At 42.3% G+C, this 24,189-nt stretch overlaps 1 protein-coding gene across 1 annotated transcript in view; it reads left to right on the top strand.

Annotated features, from left to right (window-relative positions):
- The window catches only part of FAM204A (family with sequence similarity 204 member A), a 72,165-nt gene that overhangs the window by 24,970 nt on the left and 23,006 nt on the right, over positions 1–24,189 (top strand). The window contains exon 6 of the mRNA XM_033943288.1: positions 1,487–1,576. Within this exon, the coding sequence (XP_033799179.1) occupies positions 1,487–1,576 (90 nt within the window). The remainder of the gene's footprint in view (positions 1–1,486; positions 1,577–24,189) is intronic.

Genomic DNA, 24,189 nt, shown 5'->3' with positions numbered 1-24,189 from the left:
GGCCCAGTTTCTTTGTTACCCAGTCAAAGAAGTTTATCAGATTGGATTGACAAGACCTTCCCTTTGTAAAGCCATGCTGGTGGGGATCCCTTAGTCCTTCGTCATCCAGAATCATGTCCAATCTGTTCTTGATCAACATTTCCATAAGTCTATCCTCTTTCAACTTTAGAGAATGCCCTCTCGTTTTCCCTACCTTGGAGAGGGTGAACAACCTGTCTTTATCTACTAAGTTTATCCCCTTCAGTATCTTGAATGTTTCAATCGTGTCCCCTCTCAATCTCCTCTTTTCGAGGGAGAAGAGGCCCAGTTTCTCCAATCTCTCGCTGTACGGCAACTGTTATACTCTTGTGAGCAATACTTGCCGCCACCATCTATATTGGCACCCCTTTGGGACTCCTTGCTGTCTTTCTTGGATTAGTGCCATTCATTTCTCTTTATGTCACCGATTTTGTGGATGTGTTGCTAACTCTTAAGTGACAGCAAGAGCGAGTGCTGAGCAGAGATCCCACATGACACATTTTACTGGGGAAAATGGAAGGGTTGCTCGCCTTTCAAGTTGAATAGCAAATAGTCTCATACTCTCCGAATGGTGAGCACTAGAAAACTTTTCTAAGCAAACCTTCATGAACACACTTTTCTTTCAGCGGCAGTTCTGCTTTTTTGTAGCACGTGTGGATGTGACTTGCTGGGGAATGGGTGAAGTGGCATGATGCCAGACTGGAGGTTTTGGAGGGAGATAAGATCTGAGAGCAGAGGATCCACTTGGTAATTGACATGGTTCACATCAGCAGGAGCAGACACTTCACATTTGGCTTCCAAGGGCTCTGGGGATTGAGGAGATAAAATTTTGTATTACAGCAGGCTTAAACCTGTCTGTCTAATGTTTTATTTATTACTCCAGTGTTCGCTGAGCACATGAGGTGCAATTCATGCAATATTATTACAGGCAACTTAACCTTCGTAAGGAAGGTGGTGTGGCAATTAGATGGAAATGAATTTCTCTCTAAATTATTAAGAATGAGAAGACGCTTTCTCCACAGAAGTGTAGGAATGTCCTGCGGATGGGATGGGAAAGGCCCTGTGCAAACCCCTCTTCTTCCATGGGCTGGTTTTGTGGCAGAGCAAACAATAGGTTGATCGGTCAAGAGCTACTTGACATGCATTACCCAGTTTCTGTGTGACCCGACGGGGGGTTGGGAGGGTTTGAAGGTCGTGATTGCTTAGGAGTTAGCCATGGGATAAAAGACGATCTTTTGAGTTATGTTTTTATTGAAAAGCGGTGTACTAAATTGAAGAATGATATAATACTGTGACTTTGTATTTTCCTCTAATTGACGTATGTCTTTTATAATGTTTCTTTTATTATGTATGGAAATTTGTGAGCCGCCTTGGATAAAGGTGGATTGGGATTGGGCATGAACCTTGATAGTAACCAGGAAAGAGAGATTACATATAATATAGTGTTCATTTCTTTTTTTTCCCCCAGTCTGGCCTTGAAACCAGCATAGATCAGGCTGTGAACAGAGGGGATATTGAAAAAGCAGAGGAGCTGAGTGACGCCTTAGCCACTCGTGAGGTAAGTGTCATGCCTTCTCTGCAAAGTGTTCAGTTGAAGCAGTCCTCCGGCCTCCATGTACTGTTTGTGGTCTTTTTGACAGCGATGTGCTTGAGCCCTGAGGGGTGAGATGGGAGGCTGCTTCCGGGATGGATGGTTCATTCCCGTATCAAAACTAGCAGTTCATCGTATTTAGAGGCTTCCTAATCAAAACCTGCACTTTAATACCCATTGTTTCAAGTTATTATTCTCATTTTCATCCTAGGGAAGAGTTTTTTTCTTAATCTCGTTCCATCTGTACTCTTTAAGGTGCTAATCAGATAATTGAGTTGTTTCTTCAGTCTGACTCTTTAGTTTGCAAATTGTAGTGAATTTTATTTTGATCTAGCGTCTTAAACTTCTTTCCAACCACCATCTTCCCTTTTAGCCATGGAAGTTATTCTGCAGAGAAATGTCTGCAGCCCTTGTGCGCTGCAAAGCCTGGCTACTTTTCGGTTTAGGGGGTGCAGTGACGGTCCAGTGCCTTGAGATGCTGTTTGAATGGAAAAAAACACCATATTTCTTTTTGATTGCTTATTCCATTACCAAGTTCTGCAGTTTAATAATAATAATTTTATTCTTATATACCGCCATGCCAAAAAAGTTCTAGGATACAGATAAAATACAAATTAGGCACTTCTTTATAAGGTTTTCAACAGCAAAGTACCTTTATTATTAGCCTCTACTTTATGTATTAATTGTCTGCCACGAGGAATATCAGCCAAGTACGTTTTACATTGTGGAATTTTCTTCCCTTTGAATTGTAGGACATTATGAATCACTTCCAAAGCTTACTTGTTCACGGAAGCTAATCTGATTTAATCTAATCTAATTCTTAGTCTTATATACCAAATCATCTCCTAGAAATAGGAGCCCGATTCAGTAGCTTTTCCGTGAAGTCGTTGGCTGGTGTGTATATGTAGAATGAAGATAATCCTACTGTCCTGGAGAGTTTATAATCATTTGCAGATGACTCTTTTATTTCTATTGTATTTTGTGCTTCTCATTTTTAAAAAAATGTATTATATATGTTTTTCTGTTACCCATCTAGTAATTGTTTTTAAATAAATACATAAAATATAGGGAGTGATGTGACTCTATCCCTTTAGTGCTCATGGGGGCAAGCAGATCTCCCGGGGATGGATGAGATAGGACAGAAGGGGATTCAGATCTGTTGGAGTGATGAAGCTCTTATTGGAACTCCAGTAGCATGGCAGTGCAGGCATTTGTGGACTGGCAAGGATCTATTATCTCATGATGGTAAAATCATTGTATTGCCTATGGGACAGCCTTTGCTTGCAAACCTGTGACGTACAGTGTTGAGAGATTGGGTGGAAATGGGTGTGATAGTCTCCACTCAGCAGCAGGGGGTTTATTTTCTCTTTCAGAAGCAGCGACTGGAGTGCGTAGATAAAGCTTTTGCTGTCAGGCACAGATCCTGCCGTTCTGAAAGCCATTTCCTCTCTTAACAAGTGAAACAAATTTTTCATGTCTAACATTTCTAAGCTGGCAAAATCTGACAAGGTAGCGACAGTGTTAGGAAATATGGAGCCAAATGTGGAAGACAAGGCCTCTAAAGCCTGCCATCAGAAGCTGAGCTATACCAGCAGGGAATTATCTGGTATCGATCAGACTCATGAAAGCAGGACTCGACTGGGAGTCCGTCCTGCAGGCACTTAAGCCACACAAAGGAGAAAGCGCTGCTTTTCCTGTGTTCTTCTAGGGAGTAATGGGACTCCACCACCTCCTTTCTGCTGCCTTCATTTTCCAGCTCAGTCATTCACTTTTCAACAGTTTTCTTTGCTGCTGCCAGCAGACACTTTTAATTTCTTTTCTTTTTCTTTTTCTTTAATTCTGATTTCTGCACCCAGTGACACAAGAAGCAGAATTATTTATTTATTTGAAAATTTCTTCTATACTGCAAATCTAAGTGGTTTACAATATACAGTGGAACCTTGGTTTACGAGCATAATCCGTTCCAGAAGCATGCTCGTAAACCAAATTGCTCATATATCAAAGCAAGTTTCCCCATAGGAAGTAAGGGAAACTGCTTTGATTGGTTCCACCTCCTCCCCCCCCCCCCACGAGGCTACCGGCACTGCTCCATTATCCCCCCCCCTTGACGAATCCGACGCTGTTCCAAACCCCTCCCCACGATCCAGCTTCCTCCCCGCTCACGTTGCCCCCCCCTCCACCGCGATCCTACTTTCCCCCCTCCCGAGCAGTCAGTGACATCCTTTACCCAACTTGGCACCATTGCCGGTGCCCGAAGATCCTCCCTCTTCTGGCGCGGCTGGGCGGTACGTCGGAGATCCTCCTTCTTCTGGTCTGGGTTGGGCTGAACTGGCTTTGAGCATTTGCGCATGCTCAAAGCCTTCTGGTCTCGCTCTTTCCGAGATTGAGAGCGAGACCAGAAGGCTTTGAGCATGCGCAAATGCTCAAAGTCAGTCCAGCCCAGCCCAGACCAGAAGAAGGAGGATCTCCAACGCACCGCCCAGCCCAGGCCGCGCCAGAAGAGGGAGGATCTTCGGGCACCGGCACTGGTGCCAAGTCGGTAAAGGGTGTCATTGACTGCTCGGGGGAGGGGGGAAGTAGGATTGCGGTGGAGGGGGGGCAACGCGAGCGGGGAGAATGCCGGATCACTGGGGGGGATGCCGGATCACAGGGGGGGGCGCTCGTACAGTGAGGCAAGCTCGGTTTACGAGGCACCAAGTTTGCGAATGTTTTGCTCATCTTGCAAAACACTCGCAAACCGGTGCACTCGTAAACCGAGGTACCACTGTACATAGAACAGATATGACATTAAAACATCCTACTCTTCAAAACATAGAGCATTAAAAAAAGTGCTTTTAAAAGTTTTCTAAATGAACTCAAGGCCTCGATCATTCTCAATTCCATAAAGGTCGAGTCCCACTCCCTGTACATCTCTAATCTAATTTGCTTGAAATCTGGAACGTCAAAAAAGTGCCTGGTTACCTGAATGAAGCAGACGTCCTGGAACGTGGACCTTTAGGGTTGCAACCAGACAATGTGGTGGTGGTTCTTTTTTCACCTCTGATTTCTGCACCCAATAACATAAGAAGCAAACATTTCCATTTATCTTTATGCACGGTTTTTGCATGTCTAGCAAGGGAGCAATAAAGCTTTTTTTCTGCAAGTTAATGCATGGTTCCCCTTGGGGGAGGGGAGGAAAGCTTTGATGATTTGGTCCCCAAGGTTGACACATAAAAGGGGTGAGGCAGGTTGGAGACAGAATATGCACAAAGTTGCACGTGCTAATCTCTTCGGAGCATTTCTGTTGCATATGAAGAATTTTGCTGAAAATGAGCTTGTGCCCTTAACTTGCACTCTGATCCTCCTTATCTTCAGGGACTGCCTGTTGCTTGGGTCTCAGGCTTTCTTCAGTAATATGCACAGTGAAGGTGTAGTGCTTGCAAATGTATTTAGTGCAAGGGTTTCTCAGTCCGGTTTGTAGGACATATTGTCAGAATGCTCACGATGAAATATGCATGAGAGATACCTGTACATAATTTTATATACACCGTCACACATCAAGAGCTCAAGACAGGTGATGATAATAATAAAAGACAAAAAAATTGCCCTATTTAGTATCTAAACAAAGTGCAGATATCTAAATCAACACAGTACTTATTTCTGAAATAGCCTAGTTATATTATTTTTATTTAATTTTATAACAAAACAAGCAAGGATCTCAGCAACAGAAGGCAATGCCAAAGACCCTTCAGTATAAGGCAAAGAGAACAAACGGCATGACGGAGAATTTCGACTGTTATTGCTTGGAGCCTGTTCTTACAAACATTTCAGAACTCAACTGTGAAATAATTTCCTTCTGCCATTCTTAAATTGTCTTTAGTTTATAATCTTTTGTAAACCGCGTAGAACTTATGGTTACGCGGTTCAGAAGCACGATGTTATGTTTATCTAAATTATCTGTCTTAAAAGATGGTTTCTCGGATGCTTCTGACCAAACCATCTCATGGGGATTCCCCTCCTCTCACCAAGCCAGTTGGCTTTCCAGAATATCTGTAATGTATATGCATGACACCAATTTGGTTATTCTGATTTTATTTATGCAGATTCATCTCATGTATATTCATTTTTGGATATCCCAGAAACCTCGCTAGCTTGATACATCCTGAGGACTGGATTTAGTACCTCAGCATCGAAGACCAAATGTGATTTTCTTAATGCCACCCATTTTACTTTTTCTTATTTGAACTTTTTAAGGCATAGGTCTAACTGCTGAAATTTTACTCAGTTTAAATTAGTCCATTTCCTTCATTAATAGCAGCTAAAACTACCTGCTTCTGGTTCTGCCCAGTTGTGCCTTGTTAATTTTGACCCAAAGCCTGTATTACTATATTGTAGAGAATGACACAGGGACACATTTGTCCCCTCAGGAACTCAATTTCCCTGTCCCGTCCCCATGAGTATTGTCGCTATCCCTGCCCCATTCCTGTAAGTAATAACAATAATAATAATAACAGTTTATATACCGCAAGACCGTGAAGTTCTATGCGGTTTACATAAGATTAAAAGAAGGTACAAATTGATTGAACTTAAAAGAGATGAAAGAAAGTGGTTAATAGGTCAAGAGAACCGTTATTGAGGAGAAAGAGATGTACGGGTCAATTGTCTAGATATTTCAGGAACAGATATGTTTTTAGGCGCTTCCTGAATTCCTCAAAAGTAGTGGGTGAGAGCAATTGTTCTAGATCTTTACCCCATAACGCTGCCTGATGTGAGAGAAGATGTTGATGGTGTTTTTTCAGTTTACAGCCTCTAACTGGAGGGTAAACGAAGTTCGAATGTGAGCTTCTCTTGTGTCTGTTGGCTGAGAAGGAGAAAAGGTCAGCTATGTATTTAGGGGCTAGTCCGTATAGTACTTTAAAGCAGAGGCAGGCGAACTTAAACTTTACTGGTGCTTCCATCGGTAGCCAATGCAACTGCCGGTAGTGGGGTGTCACGTGATCAAATTTCTTTAGCCCAATGATTAGTCTGACCGCTGCATTTTGCATTAATTGTAAACGTTGCATATTCTTTTGGGAAATTGCTAAATAGGCGATGTTACAGTAATCAAGTTGACTTAGTACGAAGGATTGTACCAGGATTCTGGCATATCAAAATATGCTCTAATGGATCAAAGTTTCCAGAGAATGAAAAAACCCTTTCTGATTAAGGAGTCCACCTGGTCTTTCATGGTTAGGCATTGGTCCAGAGTTACACCCAGTATCTTCATGGTAGAATGAATAGGGTAACTAAGTTTATTGATGCAGAGTGGTGTTTTGGTGTCAAGCGGATGTGGTGAAGCAATGAAAAATTTTGTTTTTTCAGAGTTAAGTTTGAGCTTGAAGTCAGTCATCCATTGCTCCATCAGATTTATAGCTTCTGATGCCTTGGGAGTAGTTTCCGAGATAGAGTTAGTAAATGGGATGATGATCGTAAAGTCATCTGCGTAACTGAATAATTTTATCCCTAGCTGGGTTAATTGCACGCCCAGTGAGGACATGTAGACATTGAAAAGCAATGGGGATAGCGGTGACCCTTGCGGCACACCGGATGGATTGCTCCAGGAATCGGAGAGATCATAATTGAAATGTACTTGATAGGTATGGGACATAAGGAAACCACAAAACCAGTTCAACACCTCATCCCTGATACCAATAGCGTCTAGGCATTGTAGCATTTTCCCATGGTCTACTAGATCAAAGGCAGAGCTCATATCGAATTGCATGATAAGGGCATTGAGGCCCTTGCTAAATAATAGACGCAGATTATCTAGATAGCCGCAATTACTGTCTCCATACTGAATAAAGGTCTAAAACCGGATTGAGTTTCATGTAGGAAAGAGAATTGATTAAGATATTCCATCAATTGGGTGTGTACCAATCCCTCCATGATTTTTACAATAAATGGATTGGATGCTACTGGTCTGTAGTTGGTTACTAGAGCTGATGATTCTTTACTATTTTTTAGGATTGGGGTTATTATTATGTGACCGTTATTAGTGAGGAACTTCCCATTTTTTAGGTTGTGGGCTAAGTAATGCAGCAACGATAGTTTAAATTCTAATGGTACCGCTTTCATAATTTCTGGGGGACATGAGTCCAGAACGCAATATGATTTAGAGTATTTGTTATATAGTTTGGTATAATTATTCCAATCTAAGTCTTTAAAGGAGCTCCAGATCATATCTGCTGGTATTCCATTATCTTGTATGTTAGCTATTTGATGATCACTAGGGTCATTTGTTGAACAATTGTTTCTTAGGTTTTTAATTAAACTCTGTTTTAACCACACAAGACTGGAACACTTATGATTTTAAAGTATTTGGGGCTTGTGCAGATGAGGATGGATCTGGCAGGAATGGAGCAAGGACCAGAAAAGAACTTGCGGGGATGGGAAAATGAGGTCCTGCAGGGATGGGGAAAAATTTGTCCCCCATGTCATTCTCTACTATATTGCAAGCTCTGTTGAGCAAGGACTCTGTCTAATACAGGCCTTGATAAATTTTCATTAAAACTAGGAGCCAGTCCAAAAATTTAAGCACTAACGCTTAATACCTTTCTTGATTTTCCTTTCCCACCCTACCGACATTATTCCCAGTGAGATTTGGTGAAAGTGGGGTTGGAATCCCTTTCCAATTAGAAACATAGAAACCTGATGACAAATAAAGACCAAATGACCCATTCGCAGAATTCACTATCTCCTCCTCTCCCGATTGGCTAAGGCTCTTAACATTTGCATTTCCTCTTCCTAAAGGCTAAGGCTCTTTACACCTGCATTGTGATGTCATAGAAACCTGATGGCAGATAAAGGCCAAATAACCCATCCACAGCATCTACTATCTCCTCCTCTCCCGATTGGCTAAGGCTCTTAACATTTGCATCTCCTCTTCCTATAGGCTAAAGCTCTTTACACCTGCATTGTAAGGTCATAGAAACCTGATGGCAGATAAAGGCCAAATGGCCCATCCACTATCTCCTCCTCTCCCTAAGAAATCCCATGTGCCGGTCCCATGCTGTCTTGAACTCAGACACAGTCTTTGTTTCCGCCACCTCTACTGGGAGACTATTCTATGCATTCACCACCCTTTTTGTTAAAAAGGTATTCCTTAGATTACTCCTGAGCCTTAACCTCATTCTGTGCCCTCTCGCTCTGGAGTTTCCTTTCAATTGAAAGAGACTCATCTCATATTTTTGCCACATTGGTATTTAAATGTCTCTATCATATCTCCCCTCTCCTGCTTTTCTTACAAAGCATACATATTGAGATCTTTAAGTCTGTCCCTGTATGCCTTATGACATAGACCACTAACCATTTTAGTTGCCTTCCTCTGGACCGACTCCATCCTTTTTATATCTTTGAAGATGTGATCTCCAGAATTGTACACAATATTCTAAACGAGGTCTCACCAGAGTCATACAGGGGCATCAATACCTCCTTTTTCCTACTGACCATTCCTCTCCCAAAGCACCAAAGCATCTTCCTAGGTTTTTCCATCGCCTTCTTAATCTGTTTGGCCACCTTAAGATCATCCCATACTATCACACCCAAGTCCCACTCCTCTTCAGTGCACAAAAGTTCTTCACCGCCTAAACTGTACCATTCCCTCATGTTTCTGCAGCCCAAATGTATGACTTTACATTTCTTAGCAGTACATCTTAGCTGCCAAATTTCAGACTATTCCTCAAGCTTCACTAGACCCTTCTTTGTGTTTTTCACACAGTCAGGGGTGTCTACTCTATTGCAGATTCTGGTATCATCTGCAGAGAGGCAAATCTTACCAGTCAGCCCTTTAGCAATATCGCTTACAAAAATGTCAAAAAGAACAGGCTCAAGAACAGAAACTTGAGATACACTACTGGTAACATCCCTTTCTTCAGAGCAATCTCCACTGACCACTACCCTCCGTCACCTTCCACTCATCCAGTTCCTGATTCAGTCCGTCACTTTAAGGCCCATACCTGGGATTTGTCGAGCTGTGCTTTAATGTGTATCTGTTCATTGCTGCACATGTCTGATAGTGCTATAAAAACAGGAATAGTAGCAGCCTACATGCTGCTGTTTGAAAAGTTTAATACATTATATAAAGATAGTTTCCTTATAGTCCTGCCAGACCGATCCAGATACTGAGTTTGCCAGCAGGTGGAGACAGAGAACTACTGAGCTGATACTAATAATTATTACGAGGGGGGTAGTAAATCAGACCAAGAATACTCTAATGCCTCTGTATAACTCCATGGTGCAATCTCACCTTGAGTACTGCATTCTGTTCTGGTTGCCATATCTCAAAAAAGATATAATGGAACTAGGAAAAGTTCAAATAAGAGTGACCAAAATGATAAAGGGAATAGAACTCCTCTAGTATGAGGAAAGGCTAAAGAGTTTATAGACCTTTATCATATCCCCCCCCCCCTCCCAGCCCGTTCGAGACAGAGAGTGAAGTCCAAAGTGCCTAATGTATTTAGTTTTGTAAACCGCTTTATACTCATGTACAAGCGGTATATCAAATATAATCTTCTCCAAGCTGAACAGCCCTAGCTGCTTTAGCCTTTGCTCATAGGAAAGTTGTCCCAATTCCCTTTATCATTTTCATTGTCCTTCTCTGTACCTTTACTAATTCTGGTATATCTTTTTTTGAGATGCAATTGCACACAGTGTTCGAAGTATGGTTGCATCATGGAGCGATACAAAGGCATTATAACATTCTCATTTTGGTTTCCATTCCTTTTCGTAATAATTCCAAACATTCTGTTTGTAGGGTTTCCATGTATTTATCAATGATGACAGCTACATTCTTTTAATGGGTTGTGACTCCTAATATGAACATCACATAGCTATAGTTTGGGTTCCTTGTTTCCAAATGCCTCACTTTGCACTTGCTCACATTAAACGTTATCTGCTATTTTGATGCCTAGTTTTCTGGTTTTTGCAAGGTCCTCTTTCATAATCCTCTTGCAATTTGACAACTTTGTGTCATCTGGTTCCAGAGATGGCGCGGTATACAAACCTAAGGTTTAGTTTAGTTTAAGGGGCTGGAGGAGTTGCCGTAGAGTGAAAGATTAGAGAAATTGGGCCTTTTTTCCCTCGAACAGAGGAGATTGAGAAGGGACATGATTGAAACATTCAAGGTACTGAAGGGAGTAGACCTAGTAGTTAAGGACAGGTTGTTTACCCTCTCCAAGGTAGGGAGAATGAGAGTGGCACTCTCTAAAGTTAAAAGGGGATAGATTCCGTACGAACATAAGGAAGTTCTTCACCCAGAGAGTGGTAGAAAACTGGAACGCTCTTCTGGAGTCTGTCATAGGGGAAAACACCCTCCAGGGATTCAAAACAAAGTTAGACAAGTTCCTGCTGAACCGGAACGTTCGCAGGTAGGGCTAGTCTCAGTTAGGGGTGCTGGTCTTTGACCCGAGGGCCACCACATGAGTGGACTGCTGGGCACGATGGACCACTGGTCTGACTCAGCAGCGGCAATTCTTATGTTCTAATTTAATTACCTCATTAGTTAATCCCATCTCTAGACCATTTATAAATATGTTAAAAAGCAGGAGACTCAGCACAGAGCCCTATAGAACCCCACTATCTCCCCTTCTCCATTGAGAATATTGACCATTTAACCCTACTTTCTGTTTTTATATTTTAAATAGTTCTTAATCCATAATTGGATGTTATAAAGAACAAAATTACAGAGCATATACATAAGAATGAATTAATGAGACAAAGCCAACATGGAATTAGTCAAGAGAAATCTTGCCTCACCAATATACTACATTCTTTCAAAAGGGTGAATAAACATGTGGATAAAGGTGAACCAGATGATTATTGTGTATTTGGATTTTCAAAAGACATTTGACAAAGTACCTCATGAAAGACTTTTGAAGAAATTAGAAAGTCATGGGCTAGGATGTAATAATCTCTACTGATTTCCACCTTAATTAGTAAATTACCCAGTTTGTTTTCCTCAACCACAGGCCCACAAAAGTGAGCCACCCTCACCGCAGAATCATTGCACACATGTGTCTGGCAGGCTTCCCCCAATTAGCTTGCAAGTTCTACACAATTGAAATTAGCATCTCATTAGGTTACTGCATCACATGGTTTCGGTTTCATGATAGAAGACGTGCAGCTCTAGTGCATCGACCTCAGAACATTTGGACGTAAAAGTGGAGAATATCTGGAATGAATAAAAATCAATTGATGAGTATTAATGCTTGGTAAATTTACTTGTACTCTACTTAGAAATTCGATAAGCGGAACATCAAAATTTTAATAAACTTGAAACTTAAAGAAAAGAAACAGCCTACTTGATATAGTCTTATACACGGTCAAAAAACAAGAAGTATATTCTAGCCCTTGGAAGACATTCTGTGGCATCCCACAAGGCTCCCCATTTATTCATGAGCTCGCTGGGACACATCAAAATGGAAGATGAAACTGTACTATCCTATGCCGATGACATCCTCATCCCCATAACCAATAACCATCCTAATATTGCTGAAAAAATCTCAAACACTATAGATAAAATCCAAACATGGGCAACAAATAACAAGTTGAAACTGAATGCTACCAAAACCAAAGCCATTGATTTCCGCACCGCACAACAGAATGCCATATCTAACCTCACTCTTTCATCAAGCATCATTCGCACAACGGAAAAATCCACCAAGGTACTCGCCTGCATCTTAGACGACACTCTCACAATGGAACCACAAATCTCAAACCTTCGGAAAAAGACCATCTACACTATATGTCAACTGTGACTCACAAGACCATACTTCCACCCACATCACTTTGCTTTGATCGTTCAGATGATAGTCTTACCTCAACTGGACTATTGCAACTCCGCCTACCTTGGCATCAACACCACTCTTATCCATAAACTGCAGCTGATCCAGAATACAGCCGTTAGACTAATCTACAAATGATTCAATCACAACCTACACTGGCTCCCAATATCATCCCAAATAATTTTCAAAACTTCATGTATCCTACACCAGATTCTGTACGGAAACTCAGCAGCCCCTCTCATCCAACTATTCTCTACTGTTTGGTCGACATCAAGAAGAATCCTTAACAGAATTCAACTAAACCTACCATCCACAAAATACCTCCACTACAAGCAAATTTTCCACTCTATGCTGACTTATCTGGGTGTAAAAACCTGGAATGACCTCCCAGAAGCAATCAGGAAAGAGACAGACTACACCGCATTCAGGAAAAACCTGAAGACCCACCTCTTTGACTGTTTTCAGCTTCTGTATAGCACCCCCTACTTCTAGGCCCCACCCCTTGCTTCTCCATGCCCCCCCTACTACTTTCCCACTTCCTCTTTGATCTGTTGCCTTGAGCTTGTATAGGTTTGTGCGACTCACAAATGGAAGATTAGATTAGGGAGTGACGGTGGTGTTTGCAGTCTTTCAGCCGCCAGACTGATGGCGTAGTGCTGGTTTAAGCTGTGTGTATCTTTTCCTTAACAAAAGACTTCCACTGTAGCAAGCCTCATTAAAGGGAGCCAAAGCACAATTTAGACTGTAGATTTTTTCAGCCGTTCAATTAATCAGCATGTTTTCTCTTTTAATTAAAACCATTTTAGTAAATTAAAGCCCACAGCAAAACACATATATAATTTGTTTGTAATTAGCTCTTAATTGGTACTAGATGAAGCTTCACACCTTGCTTGCTTTCTTCATGAATGCCATTTTATTAGCAGCCAGTCATTAATTAATCCTTTTTTTTTCTAATTAGCTTATAAAACTGTTGATGGCACATTATTATAAATGTGATTTTAAGTTCAAAGCTTGCTAATAAGCTTTCTTACTTAGAAGAAAAGAGATAAAGAAATGGCTGGCAACCCTACTAGCTTGTTTTTAAAACTGTCTTTCTTCAAAGAGATCTGTGCATATAGAAAGTAATCTGGCAGAAAGCTGGTGTGTTTCTTTAATTATTTTTCCTTTTCTGTCAGGCAGAGGAGCTAGATCAGTGTGCAGATATGCAAAGATTTAGATGTGATAATGATTTGTCTTTAACCAGGACCTCTTTCTTCTGTGCGGCAATGTGCGAAGCAGGCAGCACCTTCAGAAACTCAGGTACAGGGCAGAGAGAGAATGAAGAGAAGCTTGAGTGAAGACAGCTACTGACAACCCCCTAACACAACCTTTTTAAAGCAAAGAGCCAACTTATGCAAAATGTTTGACCCAAAATTTGCAAAGAGCTGCAAGGTATAGCTTCTTTTCACTCCAACCCCTCGCAGGTCTCTGCTCCTCTCATTCCACTCTCCCTCCCCTGCCCCTCTCCCCAACCCATAGCCAAGGTTCTCTTCCCTCTCCAGGCCCTGACCCTTTAATCTCCCTCCCAACCCCACTCGGACCTACTGAGTTACCTGGTGATCCAGCGGGAGTCTCTTTGGCAGGAGTGCGGCCCTCTCACTCCTTCCTCCTCGCGGCTTCCTTCTAAAATGGCAGCAGCTCGCGGTACAACAGGAAATGCCACAAGCAGCTGCGAAAGGTTGCGGCAGCTACTTTAGAAGGCAGCCATGAGAAAGCAGGAGTGAGGTGACTGCACTGGACCACCAGGTACCTTGGTTGGCCAGGGAGGGGGGGTGGGATCATGGGGTTGGAAGGGAGATTAAAGGATCAGGGCCTGGAGAGCTGCAGCCATACGCAAGAAGAGCTGCAGGTTACCAACCCCTGCCCTAACAACTCACCAGTCCCCAAGGGATTCATGATTGCTTTGGAGGTCATTATTGCTGCCTCTGAAACAGTTTCAGGATTTAAGAGATTGTTTTGCATGAAGTATTTGTCTTTCTTTTTTGGCATTTATAGGATCTTTGTCATGGACCTTATTCCTAATTTTCATAGGGAAGTTGGAACTATGAATGGAGGAATGGCCTAGTGGTTAGAGCAGCTGCCTGAGGCTGTGAGTTGGATTCCCACTGCAGCTCCTTAACATTTCATTGCCCTATTTCAACTGCTTTGATGTGTAAAACCACACAGAAAAAGTGGTATATCAAGTCCCATCCCCCTATTTGACATGGGAGTAAAACGAGGAGTGGATTAGCCTATCCAGGGTGCCATGAAGCCAGCTGGGAGCCCTCGAGACAGCAGTGTAGAGCTCATTTCATTCTAGGGACTTTTTTGCCCTGGATCTGTGGCATGGAATGCTGCTATTTTTTATTTTTTTTTTTGGGGGGGGGAGGTCCAGGTACTTGTGACTTGGACTGGATGGACCATAGGTCTGACCCAGTAAGGCTATTCTTAGTTCTTGTGAGACCTTTTTCAATAGCTCTGTTTTTTGTTCTCCCAGTATGGGAAATTCCATCAAGAAAGTCTCCATGGTGCAATTCCTTAATTTCTCAATGCAAAGAAATGCATAGTAATAAATTTGGGGATTAGTAATCGTAAGGAGCCGTATATGCTGGGAAGGGAGAGGCTGATATGCATGGAGGGGAGAGGGACCTTGGGGTGATAGTGTCTGAAGATCTGAAGGTGAAAAAACAGTGTGACAAGACGGTGGCTACTGCCAGAAGGATGCTGGGCTGTATAAAGAGAGGAGTAACTAGTAGAACGAAGGTGTTGATGCCCCTGTACAGGTTGTTGGTGAGGCCCCACTTTGAGTATTGTGTTCAGTTTTGGAGACCATATCTGGCAAAGGACGCAAAAAGGCTTGAAGCAGTCCAGAGGAGGGCGACGAAAATGATAAGAGGTTTGCGACAAAAGATGTATGAGGAGAGACTGGAAGCCCTGAAAATGTATACCCTAGAGCAGGGGTAGGGAACTTCGGTCCTCGAGAGCCGTATTCCAGTCGGGTTTTCAGGATTTTACCAATGAATATGCATTGAAAGCAGTCATGCAAATAGATCTCATGCATATTCATTGGGGAAATCCTGAAAACCCGACTGGAATACGGCTCTTGAGGACCGGAGTTCCCTACCCCTGCCCTAGAGAAAAGGAGGGACAGGGGAGATATGATTCAGACGTTCAAATCCTTGAAAGGTATTAACATAAAACATAATCTTTCCAGAGAAAGGAAAATGGTAAAACCAGAGGACATAATTTGAGGCTGAGGGTGGGAGACTCGAGCAATGTAAGGAAATTTTTCTTTACGGAGAGGGTGGTGGATGTCTGGAATGCGCTCCCAAAAGAGGTGGTGGAGAGGAAAACGGTGACGGTTGTTTCGTTTAATAATTCTATGCTTCTGTCTTGCAATGTAGCTTCTTTTAAATTGTATTTTTACTGTATGGTCGGTTCTTATTTATTGTAATCTGCTTAGAACCATTCTTTTAAATTACATTTTGCTTTTAAATCATATTTTCTACTGTAGGATCAATTCTTATTTATTGTATTTTGTTTTGAATTGTTTTTTCCTTTTAAAATTACTCTCCACTGTATGACTTGTGCTTATTTGATGTAAACCGCCTAGAACTATTTTTTGGTTAGGCGGTATATAAAAAAAAAAAAAATTATTAAAGCATGGGATAAACACAGAGGATCTAAAATCTATATTAATAATCCTCTAAGCGTGCATGCGCACTTAGGAGGATGTGGGGACCTGACATGTGCTGTGTCCGTCCGTGGCGACAGCTTGAGGCGCATGCGCCACAGCACAGCCGGCGAATCCCCCTCCCGCCCTCACTCACAGCCAAAACCTTCTTGCCGGCTCACTCACCGCCAAAACCTTCCTGCAGCCCCCTTCCCAGCCGCCGCATTTAAATTCATAGACAAGCGCTGCGCCGCGCTACAGCGGGCGCTTTTCTGTGAATTTAAATGCGGCGGCTGGGAAGGAGGCTGCGGGAAATGCTGCTGCTGCACAGGAAAGGCCAGGAAATGCTGCTGCTGCACAGGGAAGTGTGTGTGTGTGGGGGGAAATGCTGCTTCTGTACAGGGAAGGGTGAGAAATGCTGCTGCTGCACAGGGAAGTGTGTGTGTGGGGGGGGAGAAAATGCTGCTGCTGCACAGGGAAGGGTGGGAAATGCTTTCTGCTGCACAGGGAAGTGTGTGTGTATGGGGGAAATGCTGCTTCTGCACAGGGAAGGCCTGGAAATGCTGCTGCTGCACAGGGAAGAGTGTGTGTGTGTGTGTGGGAAATGTTGCTTCTGCACAGGGAAGGCCGGGAAATGCTGCTTCTGCACAGGGAAGGGCGGGAAATGCTGCTGCTGCTGCACAGGGAAGTGGAGAGGGAAAGGGGGCCCGGGAGCAATCTTGGTTTGCTTTGGGGGAGGGGAGACAGAAGGGGGCCATGGAGAGACAGAAAGACAGGCAGGCAGGCAGCGCATTAGAATGAAAGACAGACACAGAAAGACAGCGGGCAGGGAGAGAGACAGAAAGAAAGAAGGACAGACAGCGGGAGGGAGAAAGAAAGAAAGGAAGAGAGAGACAGGGGCAGGGAGAGACACAGAAAGAAAGAAAGACAGACAGACATATATTCTAGCACCCGTTAATGTAACGGGCTTAAACACTAGTCAGAAAATAATAGTAAATATTGAAGAACTAAGGTCAGTTTTGGGCAGACTTGCACAGTCTGTGTTTGTATATGGCCATTTGGTGGAGGATGGGCTGGGGAGGGCTTCAATGGCTGGGAGGGTGTAGATGGACTGGAGTGAGCTTTGACGGAGACTTCAGTAGTTGGAACTTAAGAACAGTACTGGGCAGAGCTTTTGGACCTAACCCAGAAATAGCTAAGGAGAAGAAGAAAAAAACAACAAATTTTTAGATTGAATCAGGTTGGGCAGACTAGATGGACCATTTGGGTCTTTATCTGCCATCATCTACTATGTTACTATGTAAAATTTTAGTAGAGCTCTCGGGCCAGAGCAGGGCTTTGGATGATCCTCTTTTGAGTCTTATTAAGAAATCTACTAAGTCTTCCTAGGCACAAATCTGTCTGTGGAATGGGAAGTTCCAAGTGCAGTGTTTTGCATCAAGAGATTCATGTCTTGGTTATAACCAGTTTTGTTTCTGGATAAGGATAGGTTTAAATTACCTAAAATAGATGATGCAGCTAAAAAGACCACTTTCCTAAGTTTATCACCTTCTAATCTCAATTCACATCCTCTGGTTCTACGGCTTCCCTGTTTCGGGAAAAGATTTGTTTATATATTAATACCTTTCAAGTATTTAAACATCTCTCCTTTCCTCTGGGGTATCCGTTCTCAGTTCCTCAAGTCTCTTTTTATTTGTCTTTTGGCACAAACCCCCTACCATTTTTGTCTCAGGGCCACTTCAAGTCTTTTGGCCTCACCAATAACATGTATCGGGGCATTAACACTTCTTTTCTATGCCTTGTCATGTCTTTCTCCTGAACAATGCTGATCAGTCTCTCACTCCCTATCTCATACATCCCAAGTCCATCACTCTGCACTTCTTTGCATTCAATTTGAACTGCCAGATCTTAGACCATTCTTCTAATTTTTGTAGATCCTTTCTCATATTTTCTATCCCTCTTTAGTGTTCACTTTGATGGATGGAGAGAGGGTGGCATAGTGGTTAGAGCTGAAGCCTCAGCAACCTGAAGTTTTGAGTTCAAACCCACACTGCCCTTTGTGACCCTGGGTAAGTCACCTAATGCCCCCATTGCCCCAGGTACATTAGATAGATTGTGAGCCTGAGTACCTGAATAAATCCATGTAAGCCGTTCTGAGCTCTCCTGGGAGAACAGTAGAGAAAATTGAATAAATATTTTGTGTCAGCCATAAAAAGAGAAATCTTTTCTTATAACCCTTCAGAATTGATCCCAGTACGTCCCTGAGGCACTCCGCTATTCACCTCCATCTTCTGTCACCTGTCAGTCAACCAGTTTCCAAACCAGTCCAAACTTCACTGGCTTCCAGTAATTTCCAGGGTTCACTTTAAATGTGCCTGCCTAACTTTTAAGATCCTACACGGCATCCTTCCTCCCCTTATTCCACTATCTTGGAACTCCTCGAGCCTTGATCCACCCAAAAATTTAAGCTATCCTTCCCCTCGTTGAAAGGCTGGAAAATTAGGGACATCTCTCTCCTTCAGAATCACAGAGCTTTGGAATAACCTTACTACCCCACTTTGGAATCTGGGCTCCTTCCAACTATTCCGAAAACACCTGAAAACTTGGCTATTCTCAAAAATGTAACACTTTCTTCCCTCTAACCCTTACTACGGTGTTCCCTCTTTACACTAAGTTTCTGTAAACCTTCTTTATATTAAGCTCTTGTAACCTTTACTATGGAATTCCTTCTTTTTACTAAACTCCTGTAAACCGTGCCGAGCTCTACGATTGTGGACATGATGTGGTATATAAACTTAAGGTTTAGTTTAAATGAATCAGATTGGTTTGGCATGATTTTACAACCCGTTGAATTCATCAAGTTTATCAAGTTTATTAACACAATTTGATTAATCGCCTATTATAATTACTAAGCGATGTACATAGCAAAAATTTATCAAGTAAAAAGGGATTAACAATTTAACAAAAGAACATTTAACTTGAACAAACATACAGTTGGGAAGGAAAAGATAAAAGTTACAATTTTTGTTTGGGGTAGAATAAAGGAAATAACAATAGGTAAAGGGGAATAATAACCTCAGCAGTTTTAAATTTACTATACTTTAAACATTAAAAGCATCTCTAAATAAATAAGATTTTAAAAGTTTTTTAAATATTAAAATATCTTTTTCATCACGAATGTATTGGGGAAGGGCATTCCACCATAGGGGGCCTGTCACTGAAAAAATGTCGGCCCTTCTTGTACCAATGATTTTTAGGGAAGGTACTGAAAGAAGATTCTGGTTGGAGGAACGAAGTGAGCGTTGTGAATTATAAGGTATCAAGAGTCTAGATATGAATTGAGGTTCGCCGCATGCTAAAGTTTTAAAGATAAGTAGAATTATTTTAATTCTAGGCGGTTCACTGTCTTTTCGTTTGGCAACATCTTCGTTAGTTCAGCACCCGAGGGAGGCTTACCAGCCTACAATGTCCCACTTCACTGTCCCTGCTTTTGTAAAGAGGGACACCACATCCACGCATCTCCTGCAGAATCTTTCCAACTAGCGGAAGTGTCATTGGCAGTGGCCATTTTTTTCCACTTGAATATGGCAACAGCCTTGTTAATGATTTAGCACCCAGGAAATTGGTCTGCTGATGTTGCTTCTGAAATGTCTTAGCAAATTACCCTTGTTTGAAGATGAGTTGGAGAAGTTTCTCAAGAGATTATTCTAGGTCCTCTGCTATGGAGTCATCTAACAGATTGCTTCCGAGATTCTAGGAGATTTTGATCTGGTTTAGAGTGGTTCCTGACAATCGAGGTTTCCTTTTAGAGGTAGATGAGACTTTGAAGAAACCTCCATCTTGGCTGAATCTCTTCAGAAAGGTGGTTACTAAATCCTAACTCTGTGCAAACTATTCACCGGGGAACACATAGCATGGTGCACATTTAAGTGAATGTATTTTCAGCCATGCGGTTTTCTTAAAACCATCTTAAACCCAAGCACCATGCTGGTATGACAGCGCACACGGATCCATGTGCTAACTGCTTGCCATATTATTGTTACGGGGTGAGAATTAGATGATGATTGGGTGTAGACTGAACACTGGGTTAGTAAGCTCGGGTGCATTTATCACTTCTTCAAGAGGATGGAAGGCTTTTGTGCTGTAATTGCAGAGTAGAGCATGACATGAAGCCAAATTTTTCCCCGTTCCTGCGGGAACTCATTTTCCCATTCCTGCAAGCTCTGTCCACTTTTAGACTTGTGCGGTTAATGCAGAGCTTACAGAAAAGGGACAAGACGGGGAAAAACTTGTCCTGTGCCATTCTCTATTGCAGAGGACAAGCTGGGCACACTGTCAATAACTATTATACATTCTTTGCACTTCTAGGCATTAATGTTCAGTCGGTGCCGAACTTTCACTGAGCAATCGTATCTGTGTTTGAGTGTTTTAATATGTGCCTCTTAAAGTGCTTCATTTTTATTTTGCTGACGTCCTGTGTGTCAATTTTGAATGTTTTACTATGCTGCCTATTATGGCTTATCATTTGTATTTGGCTGTTATATGAATAAATAAGAATAGCCTGTCTAGCCCAGAATCTTGCTTCCAACAATGGCCAATCCAAGTCCCAAGCGTCATCTTATTGCGATTACTAGAATGAGACCAAGTTTACCTGAGGTTCGAACTGTGTATTATGCCAACACAAAACCTTCAGCACAATGTGAAAGCAAATAGAATGTTAGGAATTATCGGAAAAGGAATGGAAAAAAAAGATGAAACTGTTAGAATGCCCTTGTATCGCTCTATTATATGACACACCTCGAATACTGGGTGCAATTCTGGTCAATGTATCTCAAAAAAGATATAGCGGAATTAGAAAAGGTACAGAGAAGGGCGTCACGTTTGGGAAGATCGAAGTAACCAGGATAAGAGGGTGGCCTGCAAACAGATGCCTGAACAGGTTGAAAACAACCACGGGGATGACGCTGGCGGATTTTTCCAGACTAGCACAAAACCGATTTCTTTTTAGATCCGCAATTCATCAAGTTGCTAGGACTCAAACTCAAGTCAGTGGCACCTAACAACAACAGAGAAGGGCAATGAAAATGATAAAAGGGATGAGACGACTTCCCTATGAGGAAAAGCTAAAGCAGCTAGAGCTCTTCATCTTGGAGAAGAGACAGCTCTGGGGTGATATGATAGAGGTCTATAAAATACTGAGTGGAGTGGAAAGGTTAGATGTGAATCACTTGTTTACTCTTTCCAAAAATACTAGGACTAGGAAGACATGCGATGAAGCTATTAAGTAGTAGATTTAAAACAAACCAGAGAAAATATTTCTTCACACAACCTGTAATTAAACTCTGGAATTTGTTGGCAGAGAATGTGGTGAAATCAGTAAGCTTAGCGGGGTTTTAAAAAGGTTTGGATAATTTCCTAAAGGAGAAGTTCATAGGAAAAAATAGCCAAGGAAGCAAAAAACTTCAAGCCGTTCTTTCAACATATTAAGGGGAAACGACCTGCGAAGGAAGTGTTGGGGCCGTTGGATGACCATGGAATAAAGGGAGTACTAAAGGAGGACAAAGCCATCACCGACAAACTGAACACATTTTTTGCGTCTGTATTTACCAAAGAGGATATATACAATATACCAGAAACTGACAGACTATACGCAGGAAACGAAGACGGGAAATTGAACATTTTTTTGCGTAGTATTTACCAAAGAGGATATAAACAACATACCGGAAGCCGACAGGCTACACACAGGAAACGAAGATGGGAAACTGACAGTCTAGAAGAAGAATGCAGGCAGATTGATAGGCTTAAAAACGATAAATCCCCAGGACTGGATGGCATCCATCTGAGGGTAATCAAGGAACTGAAAGGGGCTATAGCTGAACTGCTTCAACTAATAGCCAATCTGTCGATCAAATCAGGAAGGATTCCGGAAGACTGGAAAGTGACGAATGTTACGCCGATCTTCAAGAAAGGTTAGAGGGGAGATCCGGGAAACTACAGACCGGTGAGTCTGACCTTGGTATCAGGAAACATGGTAAAGGCGCTGATAAAGGACCGCATCATTGATCACCTTGACGGACACGACCTGATGAGGACTAGCCAGCACGGCTTCAGCAAAGGAAAATCTTGCTTGATGAACTTGCTGCACTTCTTCGAGGGAGTAAACAGGCAGATAGACAAGGGTGACCCAGTTGACATTGTTATATCTGGATTTTCAGAAGGTGTTCAACAAGGTTCCGCATGAACGACTACTTTGAAAAATTGCGAGCCATGGAATCAAGGATGAAATACTCACGTGGATTAAAAACTGGCTGGCGGATAGGAAACAGAGAGTGGGAGTAAATGTACAATACTCAGAATGAGAAAGCATCACGAGTGGAATGCCGCAGGGTTCGGTTCTTGGACTCGTGCTCTTCAACATATTTATAAACGACCTGGAAATTGGTACTACAAGTGAGGTGATTAAGTTTGCAGATGATACAAAGTTATTCAGAATAGTAAAGACTCAGGAGGATTGCGAAGACCTGCAACATGACATAAGCACGCTCGAGAAATGGGCTGCGATATGGCAAATGAGGTTTAACGTGGATAAGTGTAAGGTGATGCATGTGGGTAACAAAAATCTTATATACGAATACAGGATGTCCAGTGCAGTACTTGGAGAGACCCCCAGGAAAGAGACTTGGGAGTTCTGTTTGACAAGTCAATGAAGCCATCTGCGCAATGTGTGGCGGCGGCGAAAAGTGCGAACAGAATGCTAGGAATGATTAAGAAGGGGATCACGAACAGATCGGAGAAGGTTATCATGCCGCTGTACCAGGCCATGGTACGCCCTCACCTGGAGTACTGGTCGCCGTACATGAAGAAGGACATGGTACAACTCGAAAGGGTCCAGAGAAGAGTGACTAAAATGGTTAAGGGGCTGGAGAAGTTTCCGTACAGTGAGAGATTAGAGAAACGGGCCTCTTCCTTGAAAAGAGCAAATTCGACCACGTCACACCCACCTATGTAGACTCTCACTGGCTTCTGATAAAAGCAAGAACTCAATTCAAACTCTACTGCTTACTTTTCAAAGTAACCCATGGTAAGGGCCCCCAATTACCTGAACAACCGTCTTTGCCGCTACCGACTACCCAGATCAAGAAGAACTCAGAATCTTTTCACCTTCCCCCCTCATAATGGTACCCGACGTAAGAAACTTTACGACAGCCTTCTAGCAACTCAGGCAGCGAAAATTGACCCCACCATCACCAAACTGATGATCAAAACAACAGACATCAAAGTGTTTCGGAAAGAAATCAAAACATTTCTTTTCAAAAAACACGTCCTTACTTAATATTCCCCTCCCCAATCACACATGCACTCTCCCCAGCAAATAACACACTAGTCATCCCCTTGAACCTCATTTACCAAAAATATCCAAACTCCTAAATAAGCATCTCCCTTAGGTATCCATTTAACCTTCTCCTAAATAAGCATCTCCCTTAGGTATCCACTCAACTGATTCCTTCAAAGTTAGGTATCTTTCTTCAGTTGCCTATATTGTTTTCCCCACTGATCCTTGTAACTACTTGAACCCTGTCAAGTTATTCTATCGATAAATCCAGATATCTTATACTTGTATTTCTATACCACAACATGTAATTTACTTAAATCGTTGTAATGTAATTCTCTCGGTAATGTCCTGATCTCTTTTAACTGTAATCCGCTTAGAACCGCAAGGCACAGGCGGAATAGAAATCACAAATGTAATGTAATGTAATTTACAGATTACTTTAAACAATATGTATCACTGCATTGAAAAAAGAGGAGACTGAGAAGGGGATAAATTCTGTACAAACGTAAGGAAGTTCTTCTTCACCCAGAGAGTGGTAGAAAACTCTTCTGGAGGCTGTTATAGAGGAAAACACCCTCCGGAGATCCAAGACAAAGTTAGACAAGTTCCTGCTGAACCAGAACGTACGCAGGTAGGGCTAGTCTCAGTTTGGGCGCTGGTCTTTGACCTAAGGGCTGCCGCGTGAGCGGACTGCTGGGCATGATGGACCACTGGTCTGACCCAGCAACGGCAATTCTTATGTTATTATCGAGATGGC

Source organism: Geotrypetes seraphini, chromosome 4, assembly GCF_902459505.1.
Source record: "Geotrypetes seraphini chromosome 4, aGeoSer1.1, whole genome shotgun sequence".
NCBI lineage: Eukaryota > Metazoa > Chordata > Amphibia > Gymnophiona > Dermophiidae > Geotrypetes > Geotrypetes seraphini.
Note: the sequence above shows the minus strand (reverse complement) of the source record. Positions and strands in the feature narration are given on the sequence as shown.